The sequence below is a fragment of the Mastigoproctus giganteus genome, chromosome 3 (assembly GCF_048544385.1).
Source record: "Mastigoproctus giganteus isolate SK-2022 chromosome 3, ASM4854438v1, whole genome shotgun sequence".
Classification (NCBI taxonomy): domain Eukaryota; kingdom Metazoa; phylum Arthropoda; class Arachnida; order Uropygi; family Thelyphonidae; genus Mastigoproctus; species Mastigoproctus giganteus.
Genome location: NC_143577.1, coordinates 1,371,778 through 1,397,088, shown reverse-complemented (window position 1 = coordinate 1,397,088; position 25,311 = coordinate 1,371,778). Strand labels below are relative to the sequence as shown.

The 25,311-nt window shown below is 40.0% G+C and overlaps 1 protein-coding gene across 3 annotated transcripts in view; it reads left to right on the top strand.

The window, feature by feature from the left end:
• Positions 1-25,311, top strand: part of LOC150087601 (ras GTPase-activating protein nGAP-like) — a 604,257-nt gene that overhangs the window by 43,086 nt on the left and 535,860 nt on the right. The window contains exon 1 of one of the 3 annotated variants that reach the window (XM_090369158.1): positions 6,767-7,200. The exons of the other annotated variants lie outside the window; for them this stretch is intronic. Coding sequence (XP_090225284.1) covers positions 7,134-7,200 — 67 coding nt within the window. The 5' untranslated portion in view covers positions 6,767-7,133. Of the gene's footprint in view, positions 1-6,766; positions 7,201-25,311 lie in introns of those variants that run through there. 3 annotated transcript variants of the gene reach the window in all.

Genomic DNA, 25,311 nt, shown 5'->3' with positions numbered 1-25,311 from the left:
ACTAGGCATAGTGCATAGTGTGCATAGTGTTAGGGTCGGGCGCCACCTGTGGTTTCCCACATCTGCGCCATATGTACACTGTGAAGAAATACAGAACACTGTAAATGCCAGAAAAAGTGTAGTGTGTTGAATGTGTAGTATTGTGTTGGGTTCTGTTGTGTGTCCTGGCATTTGGCCGCAGGGCCCCTGGTGGAACCCCACGTTGCCCGCACACACCACTAGGAGGTAGCCAGGCTGCCCATTATTCTCTGGCAGGTCTCCGTCAGGGTCGCCTGAGCTTTCTGAACGGAGACCAATAAAAAAAAATAAAATGAAAAAAAAAAAAAATAAATAAAATAAATAAATAAATAATAAAAAAAATTTAATTTAAATTAAAAAAAAAAATAATAATAATAAAAAAAAACCGATGATAATAATAATAATAATAGAAAATAATAATAATAAAAAATATATATATAATAAAAAAAAATAAAATAAAATAAAAAAAATAAAAAATATTAAAAAATAATAATAAAATAAAATAAAATAAATAAAAATAAAATAAAATAAGTAAATAAATAATAAAAATAAATAAAAAATAATGTAGAGTGCGGCAGTACAGGGTGTACGGAAGAAGATGGGGGATGAAAGTAAGAGTAAGGGGATGTAGGTAAGGGCAAATTGACAGTGGAGCATATGCCCCACCAGGAGAAAAGGGGGAGGGGATAACTCCAGAAGGGTAGAAAAACCACTCAGCGAGAGTGCTGAGTGTGACTTGTATTTTGCGGTGGAGTGGTCAGGACCACTGGAGCCTACCCAACCATATGGAAAGTTAGCAGGTAATCCTACTTTGGATGTTCCAGGGTTAGCAAGTCGATGCTGGTAAAACAGTCAAGTAGATTTTTTATTTCAAGTTTGAGTAAGTCCTTTACAGGTTTCTATCCCTGGCTTGAGTTGGTTGTAGAGTCCTGCGCCTAGAAAAGAGGTTCTGTGCGTACTCAGTTAATGATTTATAATATTGTTCTTCAGAAATTAGCAGGTGCTCCTGTCCTTGAGGTATGTGTTGTAGCCTGGTGTACAGTGTTCCTCGAAGATCGTTATAAATTGGGCAGTTATAAAGAAGATGGTCCCAATCTTCAATTTCTCCACATGTACAGTAGGGGTTATTGATGATTCCCAAGGTAGTCAACTTATGATTTATAGAGCCGTGTCCAGTTATAATATATGTACAGTAGAGGCCAGGAGAGAACCAAGGCGGCGACTTTGGATAAACTAGTTTGACATCCGGGATGAATTTCTTAGTTATCAGGCCCTTGTCCGTCTCCTCCCATCTTGTCTGCCAGATTTGAAGTAGTATGGCAGCTAGTTTTTTCTTTTCTTGCTTGCAGTCAGTGCGGGTGTCAATGGTATGTCCAAAGATGGTAGCTGGGATTCCCCGCGACAGGCAGTAGTGCAATCCTCGACGGATAACCTCCAAGTCAAGGGGGAGGACACCTGCAAGAACCTGTAGGGCCGGAGAACTTACTGTGCAACAGGCCCTGGTAATGGCAAGCAGTATACTTCGCTGAATTGTTTCCAGTTTGCATTTATTGCGAACAATTATTGCTCTATGGTACCAAATCCCGGATCCGTATGTAATAACAGGGAGGAATATAGCGTTATACAGGAGTTTGAGTGTTCTCCGGTTCAGACCCCAGTCACACCTGCTTACTCGGACGATTAAGGCTGCATAATTTCTGATTTTTACTTGAAGGTATGAGAGGTGCGGGAAGAAGGAGAGCTTTGAATCCAGGATGATACCCAGGTGTTTTAGGGAAGTTACCAGCTTGATGGTTTTTCCTTGTACCTTGATCTGAGGTGGCCTTGATATTTGTAGGGTGCCTTTGAGAAGTATGGATTGTGTCTTCTGTGGAGAAATCCGGAGCTTGTGTAGAGTTGCCCAGTCCTGTAAGATCTCTAGTGCCTGATTTCCAGCTGCCTCGAGAGCTGCTCTGGTGTCCGCTGCGATGGAGATGGTAATATCATCTGCGAATGCTTGGATAGTAACAGGGCCCAGATCCAGACCAAGTAACTCATCAAGGACGATGTTCCAGAGGAACGGGCCGAGGACCGAACCCTGTGGGCAGCCTCTGTAGATAGATTTGGTGAGCTTCTGGTATGGTGAGGAGACGGTGATCTTCCTGTTGGAAAGGTAACTTTCTATACACCTGTATAAGTTGGCTGGTATGCGTGCCAATCTTAGCCTGCGAAGAATGCTTGGCCACCAGAGCATGTCAAAGGCCCCGGCAAAGTCAATGGTTATGAGGAGGAAGTACTTGTAATTAGTGTTGGCTGCAGCTTGGGTTATTTGGTAGAGAGCATCCTCTGTGCAGCGTCCTGGGCGAAATCCATACTGTGAATTGGATTGTAGGCCAGCTTCTGTGTAGTGTGTTAGGAGTCTGGTATGGAGGAGGCGTTCAAGTAGTTTGCTCAATGTGGACAAGAGGGCAATGGGTCGGTATGAGTTAGGCTGTTCTGGAGGCTTCGATGGATTTTTCAGTATTAACTTTAATTCAGCTATTTTCCAGCTTTCTGGGAAGGATCCCTGGGTTAGGCATTTATTGAACAGGTTAAGCAGAAATTGGGGATTTACCTGGGCGACCTTTTTTAGTATTTCTGGTTCAATGTGATCTAGTCCTGGGGATTTTTTATCCTTCATTTTGCCAAGGGCTTGCTGCAGTTCTTCAGTGTTAAATTCTTCCTCCACAGAGTCAATGTGGTAATTGTCATTATCTAGACAAATTTGCTGCTGTTGTGTTGTGAGATGATCGGTGTCGCTGATAAAGAGAGTATCCAAGATATTCATCATGGATTGCTCCCATAACGTTGTCATGATTCCTTGTGGTGTTATTGTGGAATGGACTACTTCTCCTCTTGGCAATTTGTTGGTAGTAACTCGGTACACCACTCCCCAAGGGTCCGAGTTACCAGTGGTGGTAACCAGCCGCTCCCATGTAGTTCTTTTTCGCTGCCTGATCATGGAAGTGTATTGGTTCCTGGTCCTCTTGTAGTCTTCACGAAGGGCTTCCACATCAGTAGCTGGCCAAGAGGTGCGAGCTCTCTGAAAAGCTTTCCTCTTGTTATGAACAGTCCAGCGTAGACGTTCGAGTTCCTGAGACCACCATGGTACAGCACTTGGAAGAGGTTTTTTCTTGGGCATAGATTGATTGCAGGAGAGGGTGATGATGTTAGTTACAAGCTTTTGATGCTGCTCGGGATTCAAGGAGAGGATATCAGAAGGGTGATCCATGATTGTTGACTGGAGAGAAGTGGTGAACAGCTCCCAATTGGCTTTGCTAATGGCATAGCGGTTGATAACTAGGCATCAACCCTGATAAGTTCTGTGAGGACAAGCTCTACAGAAAGGACTGCCTCAAGAACTGTTACCAAATATTGAACCTGTGACGACCGCCTACACCTGAATTTTTTGCCTGCTGCATTTTTATTTTTACTTTTTTTTCTATTTATTTGTTTATTTTTTATATATTTTTAAATTCAGATGTCTACTGCTATAAACTTTGTTTTATTTGAAGCGTATGTAAGTTCAATTATGTAAATATCTCGGGTGGAGCACGCATGTACTCTTGTACATCGAACATGCCGTTCCTCGCACCTCAGTATGTAAATCTCTCACCCTCCTGGCACACTGCCGTCCCAGGGTGACCCACAGTTTCGTGTGATTAATAAACGCATAAACGGTTTCGCACAACAAGACATTTTACAGGAATCTAATAACCGTGTTATACGAGGGCTACCTGTATATACACTGTGCTGCCACTTTATTAGGTACACCTACCTAGTAGCGTGTTGAGCCTCCTTTAACCTTCAAAACATCCTGAATTCGTCTAGGCATAGATTGAACAAGATGCGGAAAAGTTTGTGCAGGAATGGAGTACCATGCAGACATGAATGTGCCACGCAGTTCCTTGAGATTCGACGAAGGTGTAGGCCTGCAGCGAACAGCCCTTTCCAGCTCATCCCAAAGATGTTCAATAGGATTGATATCTGTGGACTCAGCGGGCCACTGCAGCAAAGAAAAGTCATTGTCATGTTCCTGGAACCATTCCACAGTGATTCGGACTTTGTGCGCCGGCGCATTATCCTGCTGGAAGTAACCATCTGCCTAAGGATAAATTTTCAACATGAACGGATGCACTTGGTCAGCAACGATGTTTAGGTACGATGTAATATTCAAACGTGAATCTATGGGTATCAATGAACCCAACGTGTGCCAAGAAAACATTCCCCACACCATAACACTGTCCCCACCACTTTGCACAATAGTCGTCAGACATAACGGGCCCATGGATTCATGTTGGTTTCGCTAAATTCTGAGCCTTCCATCAACATGATGCACCAGGAACTTCGACTCGGACAAAACAACTGTTTTCCAATCCTCGATAGTCCAGTGCTGGTATTACTGTGCTCACAGGAGGCGTGCTCTCTTGTTCTTCATCGATAACAAAGGTACGCGATGTGGCCGTCGGCTGTTGTAGCCCATTCGCGACAAAGTGCGACTAGTGGTCCGTTGCGATATTTTGTTCTGCGCACCAAGGTTGTATTCTGAGGTGATGTGCGACATTGTGGCCCGTCTGTTTGCTTGCACAATTCTAGACATCCTCCTATGACCTCTCTCATTAACAAGCGATTTTCTTCCACAGGAGTGCCATTGAGAGGATGTTTTCTGTTCGTTGCATAATTCTCGATACACCCTTGAAACTGTGATGCGTAAAAAGTTCAGGAGAACTGCCGTTTCAGAGATGCTTTGTCCAGCAATTCTTGCACCTACAACCATGCGACGTTCGAAGTCCGTTAGATGACTCCTTTTCCCCATTCTTGCTACGGTTTGTACGGTTGTTCTGCTGCATTTATAGACACAAATTTGGTCATGTGACTCGCAACGTTGTGGGACAAACCATTTGTGTGCATAGCAGGGGTGCACCTAATAACGTGGCAGCACAGTGTATGTGCATTCAGTCTGTAAATTCCGTGTGTTCTCTGTGGTCGATTTGCCTGTTTTGCTGGACGAAAAACTCCAGTTTCTGGGGAAAAAACTGAGACCGACTGACTCAGCCATGGAGTGAATAAAGCCCATAAAGGCGTCATCGATGGAATTCTAACCCAGCCCTTTTCCACTCGGTGTGGGGAGGACGGTGACGATACCACTGTGTTACTGCGCAGACTACCGTAGACACAGTTAAGGTTACGTATCCTTCTATAATTGACATCCCTGACATTCCCGTTGAAATCGAAATTATTTAGGCTCGTTTTCCCATCTTTCTCGTCCCACTCATTTGAAGCGTTGCTAACCTTAGAACATCTTGCCAAAATCAGCTGTTGCGACAACAAACATGAATTCTTGTGATGAGAAAATGCGAAAATTCTTGAGGTAATGAAACAGAGTGGAAGATAATTTCTTGTGCATAGATGGATTAAGCGTATAATCAATGCGGTGACTACCCTCTACGAGAATTCAAGCGGGGTACAGTGAAAGATTGATTCAACTATCACTGAACCAACAACAAAGTGCTGTATAGTTTTGACAGTGAAGAAAGACGATTTTGAAAGAAGGAATTAAATGAATTTTATATAAATTCGTTCAAGTCTGTTGTGGTGACCAAATAATATCACAATAATCAAAAACAGGAAGATAAAATGCTCGGTGAGAAGAATTATACATTTAAGATCACTTTGTGTTTTCTAAAAGTGGAGGAAGAAAGGTAGAACGCCGTGTGATCCCATCATTCGGTAAAGATGCACCAGGACCCCGAGCTCCGGAAAAGAGAAAAATGACCTCGAAGTCGTTTTTCTCTTTTCTTTTAATGTCAGTATAAAGCGTTGCACCAGAAACCCCAGTTTGCGAGAGATCATCGCTGGGCTACTCTTTAAGCCAAGTGTGGGAGGAGGGGGTGGGGTGTTATGGGCTCTTACAATGCGGTACTCAAGGAGAGAGAGAATTTGACAAATGCCGCGGAATAGGCTTTTAAATAATGAGGAATTGGAGTATTTTGCTACATAATAATTAGGAGTGGGGGATAAAAGCTGTCATGTTTATTAAAAAGGTGTTACTGAAGGTATATCTGTCGTTACTTTTTTTAATTAACTTTTCATTCCCTTTTGCAGATTGCTTATAACTGCTCGTATCTTTAATTTGTAGATGAAATATTTTCTTCAAAAGCCAGGATTAGTCAAACGTATTTTAACCGTATGCTGTTAAAGAGTTGCGCCGTTAAATACGGTGATGTTTCTCGTATTCTCTCTACCGTGTGAGTTCTTCTAAACATGTGACCGTTCCGGAGTATAAACAGAAAATTTATTTATCGACCGATTATAATCTTAGTATTCGTTTAACGCAGTGTAAGGCGATAATTCTGTTCTTATATATTTACTTTTAGCGCAGTTATTCAAATTTATTTCGTACAAAATTCATTCCGTGGAAACGAATTGAATTCTGTGGTCCGAGAAGGGTAAATAATGAATACACGCGGCCGGCCCTCTTCTTCCCGAAAGTCTAATTTCAAATTTCACTGCGTTGCCTCTCGGAGGGGCTTCTGATGGAACGCTCGTAACTTTGGCTTCTTGCCAGGGTTTGAATATTTCTGTGAAGGAGCAAAAGTGAATGTAGGTGACGGTAGGGTTTTTTTTACTCGATTGGTGGCCAAGTTCAGTCGAAGCATCGGCTATTGTCCGAGACGCTGTGTGTTCCCGAGATGCCGATAAAAGAACGGAAGGTAACGACTGAATATCGCGCTGTTCCGCTTTTGTGTGCGTCCATTAATGCCGCTTTCGAGTGCGAGCTCGACACGAGAAGTTCGAGCGCACGATCGCTTCCAGCCCATCATTACCTGTGTCTCTGTTGTGTTTGCGCCACACCAGTTTACGTGCAGTGCGTCGCAGAAGCTTTAGCCTACATTGTGCGTGTGCGTTCGCATCTTGTGGATCGTCTGCAAAAATGACTTCGGCCGAAGAAACAGAAGGCGACGTTAGCCGCCGCAGTTTGTGTCCCTCGGCATCGCATCCCACCCGAGCCCCGATCGACAATTATGTGATGTGCCGTTCCACCTGGGAGTAGGCAACGAGAGCACCACGAGGAACGGAGGCCTTTTTGGTTCGTCATGAAACGACCGGGGAAAAAGAGACGATTTTTTCTGTGCAGATGTTTCGTGTGCATCGGCGCCTTTGGTTTGTTCTTCCCACTTCTCCTTTTCACTTTAGTATTTAAAGAAAAGTTAAAAGAAAGGGCAACGCGTAAATTTTGCGCATCTTTCTTTATTTAAATTTTCCGTTACTAGGCCAAGTACCCGCATTTTTTAAATTCGCTTTTCAACTCATGTGACAAATAGGCTTCTCATCCATGTTACAAACGAGTCGATTCTCTGGTCGTAATTGCTGAACACAGTGGACTTCTTCGAAGTGTTTTCATCCACAGCACGACAATCTTCGCAGGAATGATCGGTGGCATTTGTGCTATGCCATCATAACTTTCTGGAGGAAGCGTTGACGAAATGTTTGCGAAGGAACATTAGAAAGGAATCCTCTAGCTAAAGCTTGGAAGGAAACCATAGTCCAAGTGTGGAACAGAATTTCCCTAATGAACGAAAGAAAGAGAACTGTAATCCGAAGAAGCGGAAAGCATAAATGTCGAGATATGCTGAAGTAGAAAGGTTGGGCTAATGATTAGCCCTACAATTGCAGTTCATTCAGATAATGCTTTGATTTATCACGGAATATTTTTGCAAGAAAACAAAAAAAAAAAAAAAAAAAGAAAAGAAATGCTGTGCTTTGTGTAGGGGCCGCTCCTAAACGTTAGTATCAACTCCGCTGTGTGATGACACATAACTTTTTGAAATGTCCAGAATAGTGGATATAATGTCATGCTTGTGTATGAGTTGTTTAGTTGGTTCTGGCCACTTTGGTACCAGGAAGCCGCAATTATCAGGAAGGCTGCTCCCCAGTATCCTTCCACGCCACGAGGATGACAGGCCACCACTGTTCGCGTACTGTCTTTTGTGGATTAAATCTCGCATCCATTGGTAGTAACCCAAGTCCTATTGGCTCTAGAAATCCCTAAAATAAAATAAATTTCGCTTTAAAATGAGGCCAGAAAAATATATCTGCAGACAATCACAAAAACACGAAAGAAAAGTTGATAGAAAAAAAAGAGAGAGAAGAGTTACAAGTAAAAAGTTGAAGAAAATTCTTCAATGATCAGCAGTGACCTAGTTGGGGACAGCAGTAATGTGCAGGCAGAATATGACAATGCTCGAAGAGTTAACGGGCAAAATCCTGAAGTAGCTAAATGTTTCCATTGGAACTTAGGAAGGATCTTTTAGTTATGGAAGCAGTAGCACCATTGCAGGCAAGAGGGCGACAGAGGTCTTGGTAAAAATCATGACAGAGTTCCCAGTCCTCATGGATACCATAAAAAAAACACAGTACCATTGAAGCTAGGCAATTTTGCATTAAAGGGACCGTGAGAGGACAGAACAGATAGGGTTTGAGACCTGGATGGAACTATTTAAAATTAGATTTGTGAGTTGCAAAGAAAACCTGATGCAGAAACTAATAGTTAACAGGGCATTTAGAAGAATCCTTCTAGAGGTTTTGCCAACGTGCATTAAGAGATTTCAGCAGCGTTTCTTTCATTGTCTGCTCGAGATTAACATTCTCTGCCTGAGATTAGAATGAATTACGAACACATTGTCCCAGTTTCAAATATGGGCTCCTTCAACACAGCTTTTCTATTAATGAAGCGCAGGACTTTGGAAAGTGCTAAAATGTCACACGATAACTTAAACTGATCCCTTTAAAACGATAGTTCAAAATTCTATTTTATAAATCATAGTCCGCTTCAACATATATATGAAATATGGACCTCGAGGTGACATTTTCTCATAGTACTCATGTTTTCAGACACATTGGAATTACAAGTATAGCTGCTGCACTACGAGCTGCACAGGGTGATAAGCCACTGCTTGTAAACTTTTATTAAACAATTAGCAAAACTATGCTCACCTTATCACATTTATTCCCGAAAAATAACGAGTTAAAATATAATTTTTAATTTAAACTTGTTTTTTTTTTTTTTCGGGAATAAATGTGATAAGCTGAGCATAGTTTTGCTAATTGTTTAATAAAAGTTTAAAGCCGGTCATCCTGTGGAGCTCCTAGTGCAGCAGTGCAGCAGCTATACTTGTACTTCGAATGGGTCTGGGAAAATGAGTACTATGAATACTATGAAAATGAATACTATGAGAAAAAAATATCATCTCGAGTTCCATATTTCATATATGTGATGAAGCGGAATATGATTTATAAAATAAAATTTTGAAATATTTTGAGATAAAATAGCTAAAATAGAATTTTGAGCTATATGTCTTTCTCCAGTTACCCACAGTAACTTAAGCATTTATAAACGAAAAATAAAATTTCTCTTTAAATTCTGGAAAGGACACATAAGGTCCCATCAGTTCAGAGTACAAGAATGTCACAGTTTCAGCAATAAGCTGAAACGCGAGGGTACTACTATACCCTGGCGACGAGCGCGCCAGGAGTTTGCAAAAGTTTATACGGCGCCCCATTAATTAAAAAGATCAGAAGATAATACTCGTTTTGTCGCCTTCGTTTTGTCTATACTGTATTAAAATATGCTTGCATACTTTGTTTCTCCGGAATATTCAGCTAATATAATCTGAAGCTTTCATTATTTGTGAAATTTCTGATGAAAATTAAGAAGCGCACCAGTTTTCACAGACATCCATTACGGCTAATATTTAACGCGATATAAATTACAACCGCTGCTTAAAGGGGATGGTATTAGTAATAGTAATAGTGGCATGTGATGCAAGAAAGCAAGTGCATGAGCTTATGCAGCATCAGCCAAAAAAAAAAAAAAATTTACACAACCATTCCCTATAAATGTTTGTCCAGTTCCTCCTTGAAATTATTCAACCTATCAACTTCCATAACGACAGATGGAAGTTTGTTCCAGCAATTAACCACCCGCTGGCTAAAGGCAAATTTCCGCACATCTATTCTACAACTGCCTTTCCTCAATTTGAATTTATGCCCCCTTAGGTTCGCAATCTGAACAAGTGGAAGGATCCCATCAGAATTCAGCGTGCTCAACCCATTCAAGGCCTTATACACCTCAATTAGATCGCTTCGCAGGTGCCTAGTCTCCAGCGGCTGCAAATTGCAGAACTTAAGCCTCTCTTGGTAAGAGAATCCCTTCATTCCCCTCACCAATCTTGTTGCCCTTCTCTGTACACGCTCAAGCAAATCTTCATCCTTCCTAAAATGAGGCCTCCACACCTGTACGCAGTACTCAATGCGTCGCCTGCCCAATATCTTATACAGAGGGACAATCACCTCGTTTTCCCTGCTAGCAAAATTGCTATACAATTTGTATATCATTGACAAAACCCCATGACCTGCCCTGGCAGCCTCAGAAAACTTCATATCTGCCTGCACAATTACTCCCAGGTCTTTTTCATTTTCTACCATCTTAAGTGTAGTACCACACAGTTTGTACATTTCTCTGGGGTTACTTCTACCCATATGCAGTACTTTGCATTTAGAGAGAGAGAGAGAGAGAGAGAGAGATAATCTTTAATGCCCTTCACGGCCAAAAAGCCAGGGGTTTACATTTTTACAGCCTCCCGAAACTTCCGGGAAAATAGAACAATTAATTTACAAAAACAGGTAATTTTACAAAAGAAAACATATTTTATACAAAGGAGAGAACTCCTTACGAGAGTTAGGTCTCATTTGTCAAGGTTAAATTTCAGACTACGCATTTCTTGTTTCTGCTTATACAAGGTTTTAAATAATGAAAGTTTAAATGATATATTATTTAAATGTATTCAATTTCATATTTATAGAAACCAAAAAAGATTTTTTTGTTTGAAACTTTTGTTGCGATTTATTATTATTATTATTATTATTATTGTTAACAGCTACAAAACAGCAAACAAACGTGCCTGAGGGTGCAGCTACAAGGCATTATAACACAGCTTCAAAGCAGAAGCTTGGAGTATACAATTCCCAAAGTAAAGAGAAAAGTAAATGTAAGAAGACTACTGAATTGACTATTGAAATGTACAGATTAAATAAATGAAAGTAGAACTCATCCGTCCTATTTAAGGGAACAGATAGGAGTAATGCAAAGCACTGGTATTTCTTCACACACATTACACAATCAGAGTCTTAGAACTTGCAAGAAGAGTCCAATATTAAGTCAGGTAACGGATGAGATTAGCGATTTCAGTTGCCTCTTGAAGTGTCCGGGAGTGTCAAATATCTCCATATTTTCTTTGTTCATTGATCTTGCAGTCCTTCTTATAGAAGTTGTAGTATCCATAATTTGTTCTCGCATAGGATGGTTTCAGCAGTGGATGGTTACTTAACGGTGCGTTAAGAAACCATCTTGTCGGTGCGTTGAAATTTATTTGTGAGACGAGATGAGGGCAATTCAGGGTACCATTTAACAGCTGGTTAAGAAGGAGTAAGTCGGCTTTATCTCTTCTTTTTTCTAGCGTTTTGAGTCCAAAGAATACACACCACTCTTGGTAGGATTTAATTTGTTCTGTTTTAGTACTTAGTATTTTCGTACATTGTAAATGGAGCAGTACTTCTGTGTAATGTACGTTTGAAAAGTCAATAAAAAATAAATATACATTTTAATGGTGCCCGGTACTTGCCAGGTGTTGTGGTATCGATTTTTAATTTTAAACTTGCGATGACTGTCCTCTGGAAGGAAGAAGTGCCACTGACCCACGAACACGGTGCTGGCTGCTTAATGCTTTTCCTATTTGGCTGAAGGCAACTTATTCCAGTAAATTAATATGCGTAATGCGCCTATTTGTCTTCATCCTATCAGTTCGTCCGCATCTGATAACTGGACTCCCAGTGAAAATTATTATTTCTTTGTCAGCTCGCATGGTAATCTACTCCCACTGAATGGATCGTGAAATTATAAAAGGATTTTCGAAGCCTTCCCAACTTTTATTAAAATCAAACAATAGAAATCCAGCAATTATTATTATTTCTTTATTTATCATTTTCATACATATCACGTAGGCTATCCATGTACCCTTATGTTGCAGCTAAAGCGCTGGATGTTGTGTTAGTGTTCGTTGCTATGAGCGGCTTGGAGGAAAGCGAAATGCTCTCAGTTCGTTCAGAAAAAAAGTTGCTTTTTGCTCGTTTTTTTTTTTTTTTTTGTTATAAATCGTGTTTTATTACTATTTGCTAATGTACCTAAAAATAAAATTAACGTCTAACGCATTGCGTACATTACACGTTAATTTTATTTTTTAAATGTGCACCAAAACGTGCAAGGACAAGTTTTAAAAGTCGTTTAGAAATACTTTTGTTTGTCGATCAATGTTTCGTTATCGAGGACAATAAAACAATACGATATTCTATTTTGGGGATCGAAAAATGTCAAGAAAAAACGTTTTCATGACCCTGCTTTAGAAGGATATTCTAATCTAAAAAAAGTCGTGAAATTTTACAAAGGATCGTGGTTGCTGTTCAGAATTTTTATTTATTTAGAATGTTTCTGTAGGGGGTGGGGAAAACGTGGGTACAGAATCGGACCATGAACGTATGATGTCGATCCGACTTTTCCTTCTCCAGTAATGCCCGCCCATTTAAAGTATTTCTAATAATTTGCATTAATTCGTAGTGGAGAGGCGGATCTGAAGTGGTTTAAGGCTGTTAAAATGGAAGCAAGGATTGAAAATGGAAAATTTTATGAAACTGAATTCTCGTTTATAACATACCTGATATTTAATAACGAAGTATCTATATGGCATTACCATTGCGAGTGAAGAACCGGAACGTTCCTGGGTGCTCCGCTCCATTCGGAGCTCTGATGTCGTGGACAAATTCGAGGACAAAACGTACTCTGAAGAAAGTATCGCTCTGACTTTTCCTTATCGAATAATGCCCAAATATATTTTATAAATATGAAATTCTGGATTTCTATTAGTTCGATTTTAACGAAAGTTAGAATAGCCAAACAAATCTGTTTTATTTTAAATTCCCAAAGTCGTGTCATTCATTATTGAGTTGTGACATGCGGATAGAAAGCCGAATGCGGTGAACAAAATAGGCGCATTTTCGAAAGCGCATAAAAACAATCTCACCGATGCTGTACTGTCAAGCCTGTCCCACTGAAGTTATTTAACAGTTTTCTGTACCGTGTTCATCTAATTGACTCTTTCTGATTAATATTACATTCCGCATAATCTTAAGCCACAAAACTGAACCTCTACAGCGCTTTAATGGCTCCGCTCTCAGTCAATATTTAGCATCTGCCATACAACGGAAGTACGACTAATCGTTCAGTACAGGCTGTACCAGCCGAAAAGTAATAATAATACTAAAAATAATGAGGATAAAAAATAAATTGTAAAATGATAATAATTAAACTAGCTATCGAATTCCCTCCTCATCCAGTTAACCTTTGAAGCTGTTCGTCTCGACCACTCATGGAAGCAAATTATTTCAGCAATCAACAACTCGCTGTATGAAAGAAAACTATTTACAATTCGCTCTAAACTTGTTCCCTCGTAATTTGAATTTATGGAATCATCTACAACAGGGGATTCAGAGGATTCAAGTGTTGTTGCGGACCCCGGGGTTTACCCCATTAGCCGCTTTTTATACACCATGTGAAGAAGCTTTCGCCATATCCAGGCAGGCTCACATCTTGTGAGTATGGGCTTGGCACACCCAGGGTCCTTAGCTTGATATCACCATTCTTCTCTTTCTTGGTGATTCCCTTCTACTTCTGACTCTTGTTCTCTCCCCCCCCACCTCCCAGGGTAAATATTTTTTTTGGCTGGTGCAGCAAAAGCCTCAGGCTTTTGCTGCACCAGCAAAATAATAATAATAATAATAACCAGCAAAATAATAATAATAATAATAATGTGTATGTAGTGTATTGTGTGTAGTGTTGTATGACTGGCGCCTGGCATCTTAGCAGGTGAGAAGCGGCAACGCCTGGTCACCATGTCCCACCCCCCATCCCCGCCACGTGGAGGCATGCCAGGATCTGCAATCACTTGCTAGGCAAACCTGGGAAAGTCCCAAGAGAACCCAAATAAGAGCAGAGAGAGAGTATTTCTCTCTCTGCTCTTATTTGGGTTCTCTTGGGACTTTCCCAGGATCTGCAATCACTTGCTAGGCAAACCTGGGAAAGTCCCAAGAGAACCCAAATAAGAGCAATAAGAAGGAGAAGATTACAGAAGGAGAAGTTTGGGAACTGGGAGGAAAGGAATAACAAAGAGGGACGATCAGGCAGAGGGACCCGCCTTGCAATTTAGAAGATATAAGAAGTCAAAGCAAGAAGTGTAAAGAAGGAAGAAGGAGAAGTGGAACTTGCTTCTTCTTCTTCGGATCAGAGCCGTGCCGAGGATGAGGTGAACGAGACTCTTGTCTCACCTGAAAAGGGCCCCATTAAATAATTGCCAACGTTGTCGTTTGTTGGGTTTTTAGGAGCATTAGCAACTAAGACCATATTGCTCCGGGATATGCGGTGGTCATTCCCTTACCTTTCCGCATCCTCCTTATTTGGTGGTGACGGGCTTGAACCCCGGTCTAATTAAGAGGCGTGTGCTACGCACTGCTGCTCCTTCCCACCTGGCTACGGAGGCGCCAAGCCAACGTTGTCATCATTAACAATATGGCGCAATTTTTCATTGTTGCCTCAGGTACTAAAATGGCTCGGCACAGCCCTGCATAGGATAATATCCTATGAGAATCCCATCCTATTTCTTTAGGATCAGCAGCAATAATTTAATCATCATGATATCTGTCAAGCAGAAAAATCCAAAACTTAGTAAGAAAATCATGCCCCATGGATACTACCAATTCATTGGGCATTAAAGTTACAACAATATATACACTATATATATGCAGGCAGTATTGTCTTGGACTTGACTGGACACTGTCCAGTCTAGCAAAACATGTCATATTAAACTATAAATCCTGTCACAATGGAAATACAGTATGAATTCTATCACAATATGAATCGCATCACAGTAACAATCCAAAGTCAAGTATGTCCAATTCAAGTGAAAAAAAAAAAAGTTGCTTCAAGATAACATGTCCAGTTTATATATATATCCTGTCCCCACTGTAGTTTTGTCCATTCTGTCTCAATAAAAGTTCTAGAGTCAGATAAGTCCAAGTCAAGTGAAAGTCGTCAAACAAGACATCCAAAATTTTTGACTTGTCACAATATCGTTCTGTTACAATATAGGTCACTATATTAGCCCAGTCACTATTTATGTACAGTATATCAATTTAACAACCCAAATTCAGTAAAGTCCAATTCGAGTGAGAATCATCAGAAAAATATGTCCACTAATTTGTATATCCTGCCACCGAGCTAACCGTAACAGAAGTTCTCACAATAGAATTTTTCTGAAGTCAGTTAAGTAAAGCAAAACATATCCGAAATTTAAGTGTCCTATCACAACAGAAGTTCTGTTACAATATAAGTAGTCCAGTCACTATATAAATATCTTACAATAGAAAATCCCAACTACAGCAGCGAAATCATCTACAGCGGTGAAAATTTCACCTTCATTCATTTTACAGTTTTCTCCTCATAAGCTTCAATAAGATCGCCTGTAAGGACTGGATTTAGAAAGCCGAGCCAGCGCACCAAAAAATCTATCTCTCCTGTCTGTCGCATTTCCGCAATACACAATATGTCCCCAATTCACAAAGGGGGATCGAGGGGTGACACGAGTAATTACAGACCAGTTAGTTTAACTTCTATTTCCGGGTAAAATAATGGAGTCACTGGTTAAAGATGCATTGCAAGATCATCTAGACAAGACTGCAGCAATAATTCTGACACAGCATGGGTTTGTTAAGGGAAAGTCTTGTCTGACAAATTTCATTGGTTATTATGATGTGGTTACAAAGGAACTGGATGCAAAAAATAATTTTGATATCATATATTTGGATTTCAGGAAAGCTTTTGACACTGTTGCGCATGGAAGACTATTGTACAAATTGGAGCAGAATGGTATTAAGGGTAAGTGCTACAATGGATAAAAGGATGGTTAAGTGGGAGAAGACAGAGAGTGGTAATGAATGGGAGCTGCTCTTCGTGGACTAATGTTATTAGTGGAGTCTCACAGGGTTCTGTGTTGGGTCCACTGTTGTTTTGTATATTTATCAATGATATTGATGAAGGTATATCAGGATTAGTGTCGACGTTTGCAGATGATACAAAGGTTGGCAGGGTTGTTAATGACAGTAATGGCAGTGTGCTACTGCAACAGGATCTAGATAATTTGGGCAGATGGGCTAAGAAGTGGCAACTGAAGTTTAACCTTGACAAATGCAAAGTACTGCATATGGGTAGAAGTAACCCAAGAGAAACGTACCAACTGTGTGGTACTACACTTAAGGTGGTAGAAAACGAAAAAGACCTGAAAGTAATTGTGCAGTCAGATATGAAGTTTTCTGAGCAATGCAGACAGGCTGCCAGGGCAGGTCAGGGTGTTTTGTCAATGATATATAGGAATTTTGCTAGCAGGGAAAAGGAGGTGATTGTCCCTCTGTATAAGGAAATGGTCAGGCCACGCCTTGAGTACTGCGTACAGGTCTGGAGGCCTCATTTTAGGAAGGATGTAGATTTGCTTGAGCGTGTACAGATAAGGGCAACAGGATTGGTGAGGGGAATGAAGGGATCCACTTACCAAGAGAGGCTTAAGTTCTGCAAATTGCAGTGTCTGGAGACTAGGCACCTGCGCGGTGATCTGATGGAGGTGTATAAGGCCCTGAATGGATTGAGCACGCTGAATTCTGATGGGATCCTTCCACTTGTTGAGATTACGAACCTAAGGGGGCATAAATTCAAATTAAGAAAAGACAGATGTAGAATAGATGTGCGGAAATTTGCCTTTAGCCAGCGGGTGTTTAATTGCTGGAACAAACTTCCATCTGTCGTTGTGGAAGTTGATAGGTTAAATAAATTTCAGGAGGAACTGGACAGGCATTTCGAGGGAATGGTGTAATTTTTTTTTTTTTTTTTTTTTTGCTAATGCTGCATAAGTTTATACACTTGTTTTCTTCCATCACATGCCACCACTACTACTACTACTATCACAATCGCTTATATCTCTGCTTCCAGAAATTATTTATTTACTTTTCGCTAATTCTGAAAGGTTATTTGACAACAGATTACCTTTCAGAATTAGTCTTTTGTTTATTATTTTTTATTTTGCTATGTGAACCTTTCGCAAAGTACATAATGAGACCAGAATCCGTCTGCTTGCGGCCCATGCGGACACACAGTTTTCATGCCATTGTTCTTTCATTTCTTTAAATTTCTTTAAATGTAAACTTTCATTTCTTTAAAAGATGAAATTAATTACTACCTTATGAACAAATATTTGTTCATAAGGTAGTAATTAATTTAATCTTTTAAAGGGTACTTTCATTTCTATATTATAAAATATTTTAAAAAGTTTTTTTATTCCAATTGTTTTTGTTAGTTTGCATACTGAAAAACTGAGAGCCATCTATTCACTTTGATTGGATTTTCTCTGAACAAATTTCAAATTCTCAGTATACAATTCAACTATAATTTAAAATTATTAGTTAGTTCAAAAAGCTTTTCCAAAAAATCAGAGGGCGCTGTTGTTTTTGGTTTAAATTTATTTAATTTAATTAGTTTTCAGTTCTTTAGTCTTCAGTATTGCGAGGGCGCTGTTGTCACTAATTGTTTGGTATAAAGTAACATGCGCTCAACATTTTCATTCTTTCACTTAGAACGGTTTAATGTGGTAAGCAGTTTTTTCCTTTTTATTTATTGATAGGACATATGCAATTTATTTATTGATAGAACATATGCAATTTAGAAGTAATGGGATAATTTAAATGATCGGTAAAGATGTCTATAATTTATTATAAAATCAGTTAGTATTTAGGTATTTTGAATTAGCCATTCCTTTATTTCCTTATTATTCTTTATTTTATCATTATCTCTATCTACCATAGTGTGCATAGTATTACGGTCAGGCGCCACCTGTGGTTTCCCACATCTGCGCCATATGTTCGCTGTGAAGGAATACAGTACTACTGTAAATGCCAGAAAAGTGTTGTGTGTTGTATATGACATATCGCGTTAGGTTCTGTTGTGTGTCCTGGCATTTGGCCGCAGGGCCCCTAGTGGGACTCCACGTTGCCCGCACACACCACTAGGAGGTAGCCAGTCTGCCCATTATTCTCTGGCTTGTCTCCGCCAGGGTCGCCAGAGCTTCCTGGACGGAGACAAAAAAAAAAAAAAAAAGGTAGAGTTGGGGAAGTACAGAGTGTACGCAAGAAAGGAGGGTATAGCTAGAAATATGGAGGATGTAGGCGAAGGTATCCTCCAGGTTATCAATGGAGCAATAAGCGCCATCAGTTGAAAGGGGAACCCGGGAAGGACAATAAATAAGGCAGCAAGAGAGCTGTGTGCAATTTGCCACTGAGGAATGAGATGGTCCATACGTCAGTTGATCCTATCCAGGTTAAGATCGGTTGGCCAGTTAGGTTAGGATCAGATGTTTGGGTTGTTCCTATTTTGTGTTGGCAATAGGGTGCTCCGTCTTGTGAAGAGGGCTTGTGCAAACATGGTAAACTCATCTCTATCTACCAGCGTAGCTACCCTTTTTCCGTCCCGGAGGAAAAGAGCGTGTTCGGCCCCTACTTAATTAATGAAAATTGCAAAAACAGGAGACAGCCAAAGACGCCGAGCTCCTAAAGAGTCCCCACCCAGAGGCAATTGCCTTGCCTGCCTACATGGTAGCTACGCCACTGTCTCTATCTATTAAACACCTACTGGTGTCCTCTTATAGACATACCAGGATCCCCTACTAAAGGGTCGGGCAGTTATGCTCCCGGTATATATCCTAAGTACCTTTTACTATTTAACCCTAATTTTTCATACCTCAAGATCTATTAGAGCAATTCGAGGGAAATTGAGGTACTATTACTATACTTATCTCTACTTTCTTTCTCCTTAGGGCAGCAGTAGTAGCTTTCTTTTGCATGAATACAAATCAAATAAAACTACCACATCAGAATTTGAAAATTATAGTTGGCCTTCTATTTTCTATATATTCCTTTCGAAGTTATCTGTCGGGCTAGCAGTTATCTTGCCTGTTTGCTGCTAAATTTATAACCAAATTATTCTTATGTTTAAGTTTAAGAATTGGACTTAGTTAAACAGTCATATAGCAATCAGAAACAGATAACTCTGTTAATTATTGGCGGGATATATTGAAAGGGTTAGCCCTTGGAAAAGTACCTTTCAATGTATCTATATATCAATAATTAGCTACATAATCATTATTGTATTATATATTATTACTAATTATGTTTATTTCCAGGGTTTGGCAATGTAGTAGTAGTAGTGGCCTAGTGGTCAGGCGCGCGGGTGCATAAGTACACGTGCCTTGAGTGACCGGGGTTCAAGCCCGTGACTGCTGAATACGGTGCTGTTTCTTGTATTCTGTCAATCTTGTTAACTCCTCTGACTGTTTGGTCGTCCCGGAGTATAAACAGGAAATTTATTATTATTAGTGGCATATGATGCAAGAAAGCAAGTGTATGAGCTTATGCAGCATCAGCCAAAAAAAAAAAAAAAAAAAAAAAATCACACCATTCCCTCCAAATGCCTGTCCAGTTCCTCCTTAAATTTATTCAACCTATCAACTTCCACAACGACAGATGGAAGTTTGTTCCAGCAATTAACCACCCTCTGGCCAAAGGCAAATTTCCGCACATCTATTCTACATCTGTCTTTTATTAATTTGAATTTATGCTCCCTTAGGTTCGTAATCTGCACAAGTGGAAGGATCCCATCAGAATTCAGCGTGCTCAACACATTCAAATCCTCATACACCTCAATCAGATCACCGCGCAAGTGCCTAGTCTCCAGCCATGCAATTTGCAGACTTAAGCCTCTCTTGGTAAGAGAATCCCTTCATTCCCCTCAAAAATCTTGTTGCCCTTCTCTGTACACGCTCAAGTAAATCTACATCCTTCCTAAAATGAGGCCTCCAGACCTGTACGCAGTACTCAAGGCGTGGCCTGACCATTGCCTTATACAGAGGGACAATCACCTCCTCACTGCTAGCAAAATTCCTATATATCATTGACAAAACCCCATGACCTCTCCTGGTAGCCTGTCTGCATTGCTCAGAAAACTTCATATCTGACTGCACAATTACTCCCAGGTCTTTTTCATTTTCTACCACCTTAAGTGTAGTACCACACAGTTGGTACGTTTCTCTGGGGTTACTTCTACCCATATGCAGTACTTTGCATTTGTCAAGGTTAAAATTCAGTTGCCACTTCTTAGCCATCTGCCCAAATTATCTAGATCCTGTTGCAGTAGCACACTGCCATTACTGTCATTAACAACCCTGCCAACCTTTGTATCATCTGCAAACTTCGACATTAAGCCTGATATACCTTAATATCATTGATAAATATACAAAACAACAGTGGACCCAACACCGAACCCTGTGAGACTCCACTAATAACATTAGTCCACGAAGAGCAGCACCCATTGATAACCACTCTCTGTCTTCTCCCACTCAACCATCCTTTTATCCATTGTAGCAACTTACCCTTAATACCATTCTGCTCCAATTTGTAGAATAGTCTTCCATGCGCAACAGTGTCAAAAGCTTTCCTGAAATCCAAATATATGATATCAAAATTATTTTTTGCATCCAGTTCCTTTGTAACCACATCATAATATCCTATCAAATTTGTCAGACAAGACTTTCCCTTAACAAACCCATTCTGTGTCTGAATTATTGCTGCAGTCTTGTCTAGATGATCCTGCAATGCATCTTTAACCAGTGACTCCATTATTTTACCTAGAACAGAAGTTAAACTAACTGGTCTGTAATTACTCGTGTCACTCTTCGATCCCCCTTTGTGAATCGGGGATACATTTGCACATCTCCAGTCCGTGGGAACCTCCCCTGAGTCCAATGATGCTCTCATAATTATGGCTAAGGGTTTGCTTAGTTGCTTTGCCGCCTCCTTTAATATAATTGGATAGATCCCATCCACCCCAGGTGCTTTTCTTATGTTTAACTTCAACAATTTCTCCTCCACTTTGCTTTCAGCTATTACAAAATCATTAAGTATCCTGCTACAATTTGATAAACTTCTGCCATTTTCAAACCTTAATAATTCCTCACGTGTGAATGTAGATGCAAAATACTCATTCAGTTTGTTTGCTATCTGAGCAGGATCATCAACAGTCGAACCATCGATGTCAAGTGGACCAATCAGATTCACCCCCTTCCTTTTAGAGTTTATATAAGTAAATATATATATATATATATATATATATATATATATATAGTTATTATAGTAAAAGTATAATATGTACTATTATAGATGCTGAATATGTGTATAAACATAACGGTATACTGCGGGCAATGAGGCCAAGATAACTTATAAAGACTATGACAGCCTGTGTAAGTCTACATTGCCATTCCCTGGAAACATAATTAGTAATAAATTTTCAGCCTGGACTGTGCTTGTTAACAGGAGAGACTGCTTCTACAGGGATGGGATACACTTAAATAGAAAAGGTGCAAGAATATTTGCTGATGCTATCGAGGTGTCAGGTGGGTCGGAAAACTGATAGCTTGGGTGGGGATACAAGGACTAATAGATTAACAGTAGCCGTAGGCAGAGGTGAAGGTGATTCTTGCACAACTTCTATTAGGATAAGTAGCGAACTTGACGGAGGGGTGTTGGGGGTTTCAGGGACGGATGGCAGTCATCCTGAAATAGATGGGTGTATGGGATGTGTTAGGGTAACTAGGAATAGGAATAGGAGCATGTATGCTTGCATGTATACCAATGCTAGAAGTATAGTAAATATATATATATATATATATATATTTACAGAGAGAGAGAATCGGATCTAACAGGCAGAAAATTGAGAAAATAAAATAAAATAAGTTATGGGTGCCATTATTACAAAAAAGTTCGAAAACCGCTTCTAAACCTAGTGGCGTAGCCACGGTAGGGTCAGCAGGTATGTTGTACCACCTGACGCCTAAATCTGGTATTGTGGCGCTTTTTTTTTAGAAAGCAAATGACGCCCTTTTTTTGTGAATTGCAATTTGCGCCTTTTTTGTGAATGTACCTGCTGACAAAAGATCCTCGCTACGCCTTTGTCTCAACTATCGCATCAATAGTAATAGTAGTAGTAGCATGTGATGCAAGAAAGTATGTGTATGAGCTTATGCAGCATCAGCCAAAAAAAAATAAATAAATAAAAAAATCACACCATTCCCCCAAATGCCTGTCCAGTTCCTCCTTAAATTTATTCAACCTATCAACTTCCACAACGACAGATGGAAGTTTGTTCCAGCAATTAACCACCCACTGGCTAAAGGCAAATTTACGTACATCTATTCTTCATCTGTCCTTTCTTAATTTGAATTTATGCTCCCTTAGGTTCGTAATCTCAACAAGTGGAAGGATCCCATCAGAATTCGGCGTGCTCAACCGATTCGAGGCCTTATATACCTCAATCAGATTACCGCGCAGGTGCCTAATCTCCAGCCACTGCAATTTTCAGAACTTAAGCCTCTCTTGGTAAGAGGATCCCTTCATTCCCCTCACCAATCTTGTTGCCCTTCTCTATACACGCTCAAGTAAATCTACATCCTTCCTAAAATGAGGCCTCCAGACCTGTATGCAGTACTCAAAGCGTGGCCTGACCATTGCCTTATACAAAGGGATAATCACCTCCTTTTCCCTGCTAGCAAATTTCCTATATATCATTGACAAAACCCCATGACCTGCCCTGGCAGCCTGTCTGCATTGCTCAGAAAACTTCATATCTGCCTGCACAATTACTCCCAGGTCTTTTTATTTTCTACCACCTTAAGTGTAGTACCACACAGTTGGTAAGTTTCTCTGGGGTTACTTCTACCCATATGCAGTACTTTGCATTTGTCAAGGTTAAACTCTCCAGTTGCCACTTCTTAGCCCATCTGCCAAAATTATCTAGATCCTGTTGCAGTAGCACACTGCCATTACTGTCATTAACAACCCTGCCAACCTTTGTATCATCTGCAAACTTCGACATTAAGCCTGATATACCTTCATCAATATCATTGATAAATATGCAAAACAGCAGTGGACCCAACCCAATAGGTTGTTTCCATATCCTGTGTGCTCTTCCCCACTCTGAGGCGGGTCTCAGCTACCAGATGAGTCGCAGGTGGCGGATAGCGAATGGCCCATAGTATGTGGGTTAGCTGCGAATAATCAATAATGAATCCCGGACCGAGGCGGCAGAGATAACAGTTTGTGGAGGGATGAACTGTGGCAGATTCATTCCAAAAAATTAAATGCCACAATAACTCAATGACGTCTCTGTGTCAAGATGAGGAAGCGCTGCCAATTTGCTGCCTTGCAGGATGAGCTGTTGGATCAGCAGAGGCTCGTGGAAAGTAACCTTGATATCAAATCCCTGGTTGAGGGTTAATGCGTCGGGCGAGCAGCCTGGCACTTGGCTAAAACTACCATTATTGCAAAGAAGCCGGATGGACTAAAAGGAAAACTACTTAAGCGCTGAAAAAAGACTATTTATATTGGTACATGGAACGTTCTTAGAAGCTCACACAAGGCACAAGAGATAATTACAGAAGCATAAGAGATGCGCCTTGATATTCTTGTCATGACGGAAACAAAGATAACTGGAAAAGGTAATGAACAGATTGGAGAATATGCTCATTACTGGAGTGGGGTTAAAAAATTAAAAAATCAGAAAGAGTTAAAGCAAGTGTGGTGTTCTAGTGGGTAAGAGACTAAAAGGATTTGTTAAGGGCTATGATCAAATTAATGAAAGATGCATTAAAGTCATTTTCAACATGACTTTAATGTTAGGAGGTCAGGAAATGGTTATGATGGGTATATATGCACCTGTAGACGATGTGCTTGATGCTGAAAAGGATAAGTTCTACCATATGCTCTATGAACAAATGGATTTGGTTAAGAAGAATCAACAAATAGTTGTGACAGGAGATCTAAATGGATGCATTTAGATCAAAAAGGAATGACGACATTGTGGGTCAATTTGGAGCAGTGACTGTGTACGACAACGCCGAGAGACATCGATTTCTGTAAACAGCACCGCCTCTAAAATTCTTAACTTTTTTTCAACACAAAAACATCCATAAATATACATGGGAGCGACCATCACTCCAGCAGAAATCAATTATAGACTTTATAATTACTTGCCAGAATTCGGTAAGGACAACAAAAGACTACAGAGTAATAACAGGTGCCAACTGCGGGTCAGATCATTTCCTGGTGATTGCGGATATATTAAAACCGCCATACACAAGGCTGCTAATGAAGCACTAGGCCTAATGGATAACAAACATAAACAACAGTATTGGTGGAATGTGGGGTATTGGATTTGGAGAAAGAAAAGGGCCTATAACAAATGGTTAATGAATAAAAATCAGGAAAATAGAGAAGAATTTTAAGTGCAATTAACACTTAAAAGTGCAATACTGAAGTTAAAAGTAAAATTGCTGAATCGAAGAATGCAGCATGGAAGAAAAGATGCAAAGAAATTGACAGCTCATTAGGAGGAACACAGTCATTCAAAGCCTGGCGAAGCTTGAGAGCACTGAAAACAAATAAATCTCCATTGAATAAGAACTTTTTAAATATGCCAACATGGGAAAATCACTATAATAACCCCCTAAACGGAAGACGATCTCAATAGAGCATAATTATCCCTCCATCAGTAGATAAAAAGGAGATAGAAATTACGAAACATCAAGTTCTTGACTGTGCAAAATTAATGAAGAACAAAATATCTCCAGACCCTGGGAACATAGTGATGGAGCTAATTAAATATGGACCACTAAGTTTTTTCGATCTGAAAGCACAGCTAATTAATAGAGGTATACAGCTATGGAAAACTCCAAATGAATGGAAAGTAAGTATTCATCCATATATAAAAAAAGGAAATAAGCTGTATCCGGGGAACTATATAGGCTTAAGTGTTAATTGCACTATGTCCCCTGTACATAGTGCAATTAACACTTAAGATAAGAACAAAGTGGAGTTAGGTTAGGTCGCTCTTGTGTGGACAATTTGTTTGTTCTACAGCAGCTAGTGGAGAAAACTGTAGAAGTTTGTTCTACAGCAGCTAGTGGAGAAAAAACAAAGAATAAAGATACCTTCTTTGCCTAATCGATTTAGAAAAGGCTT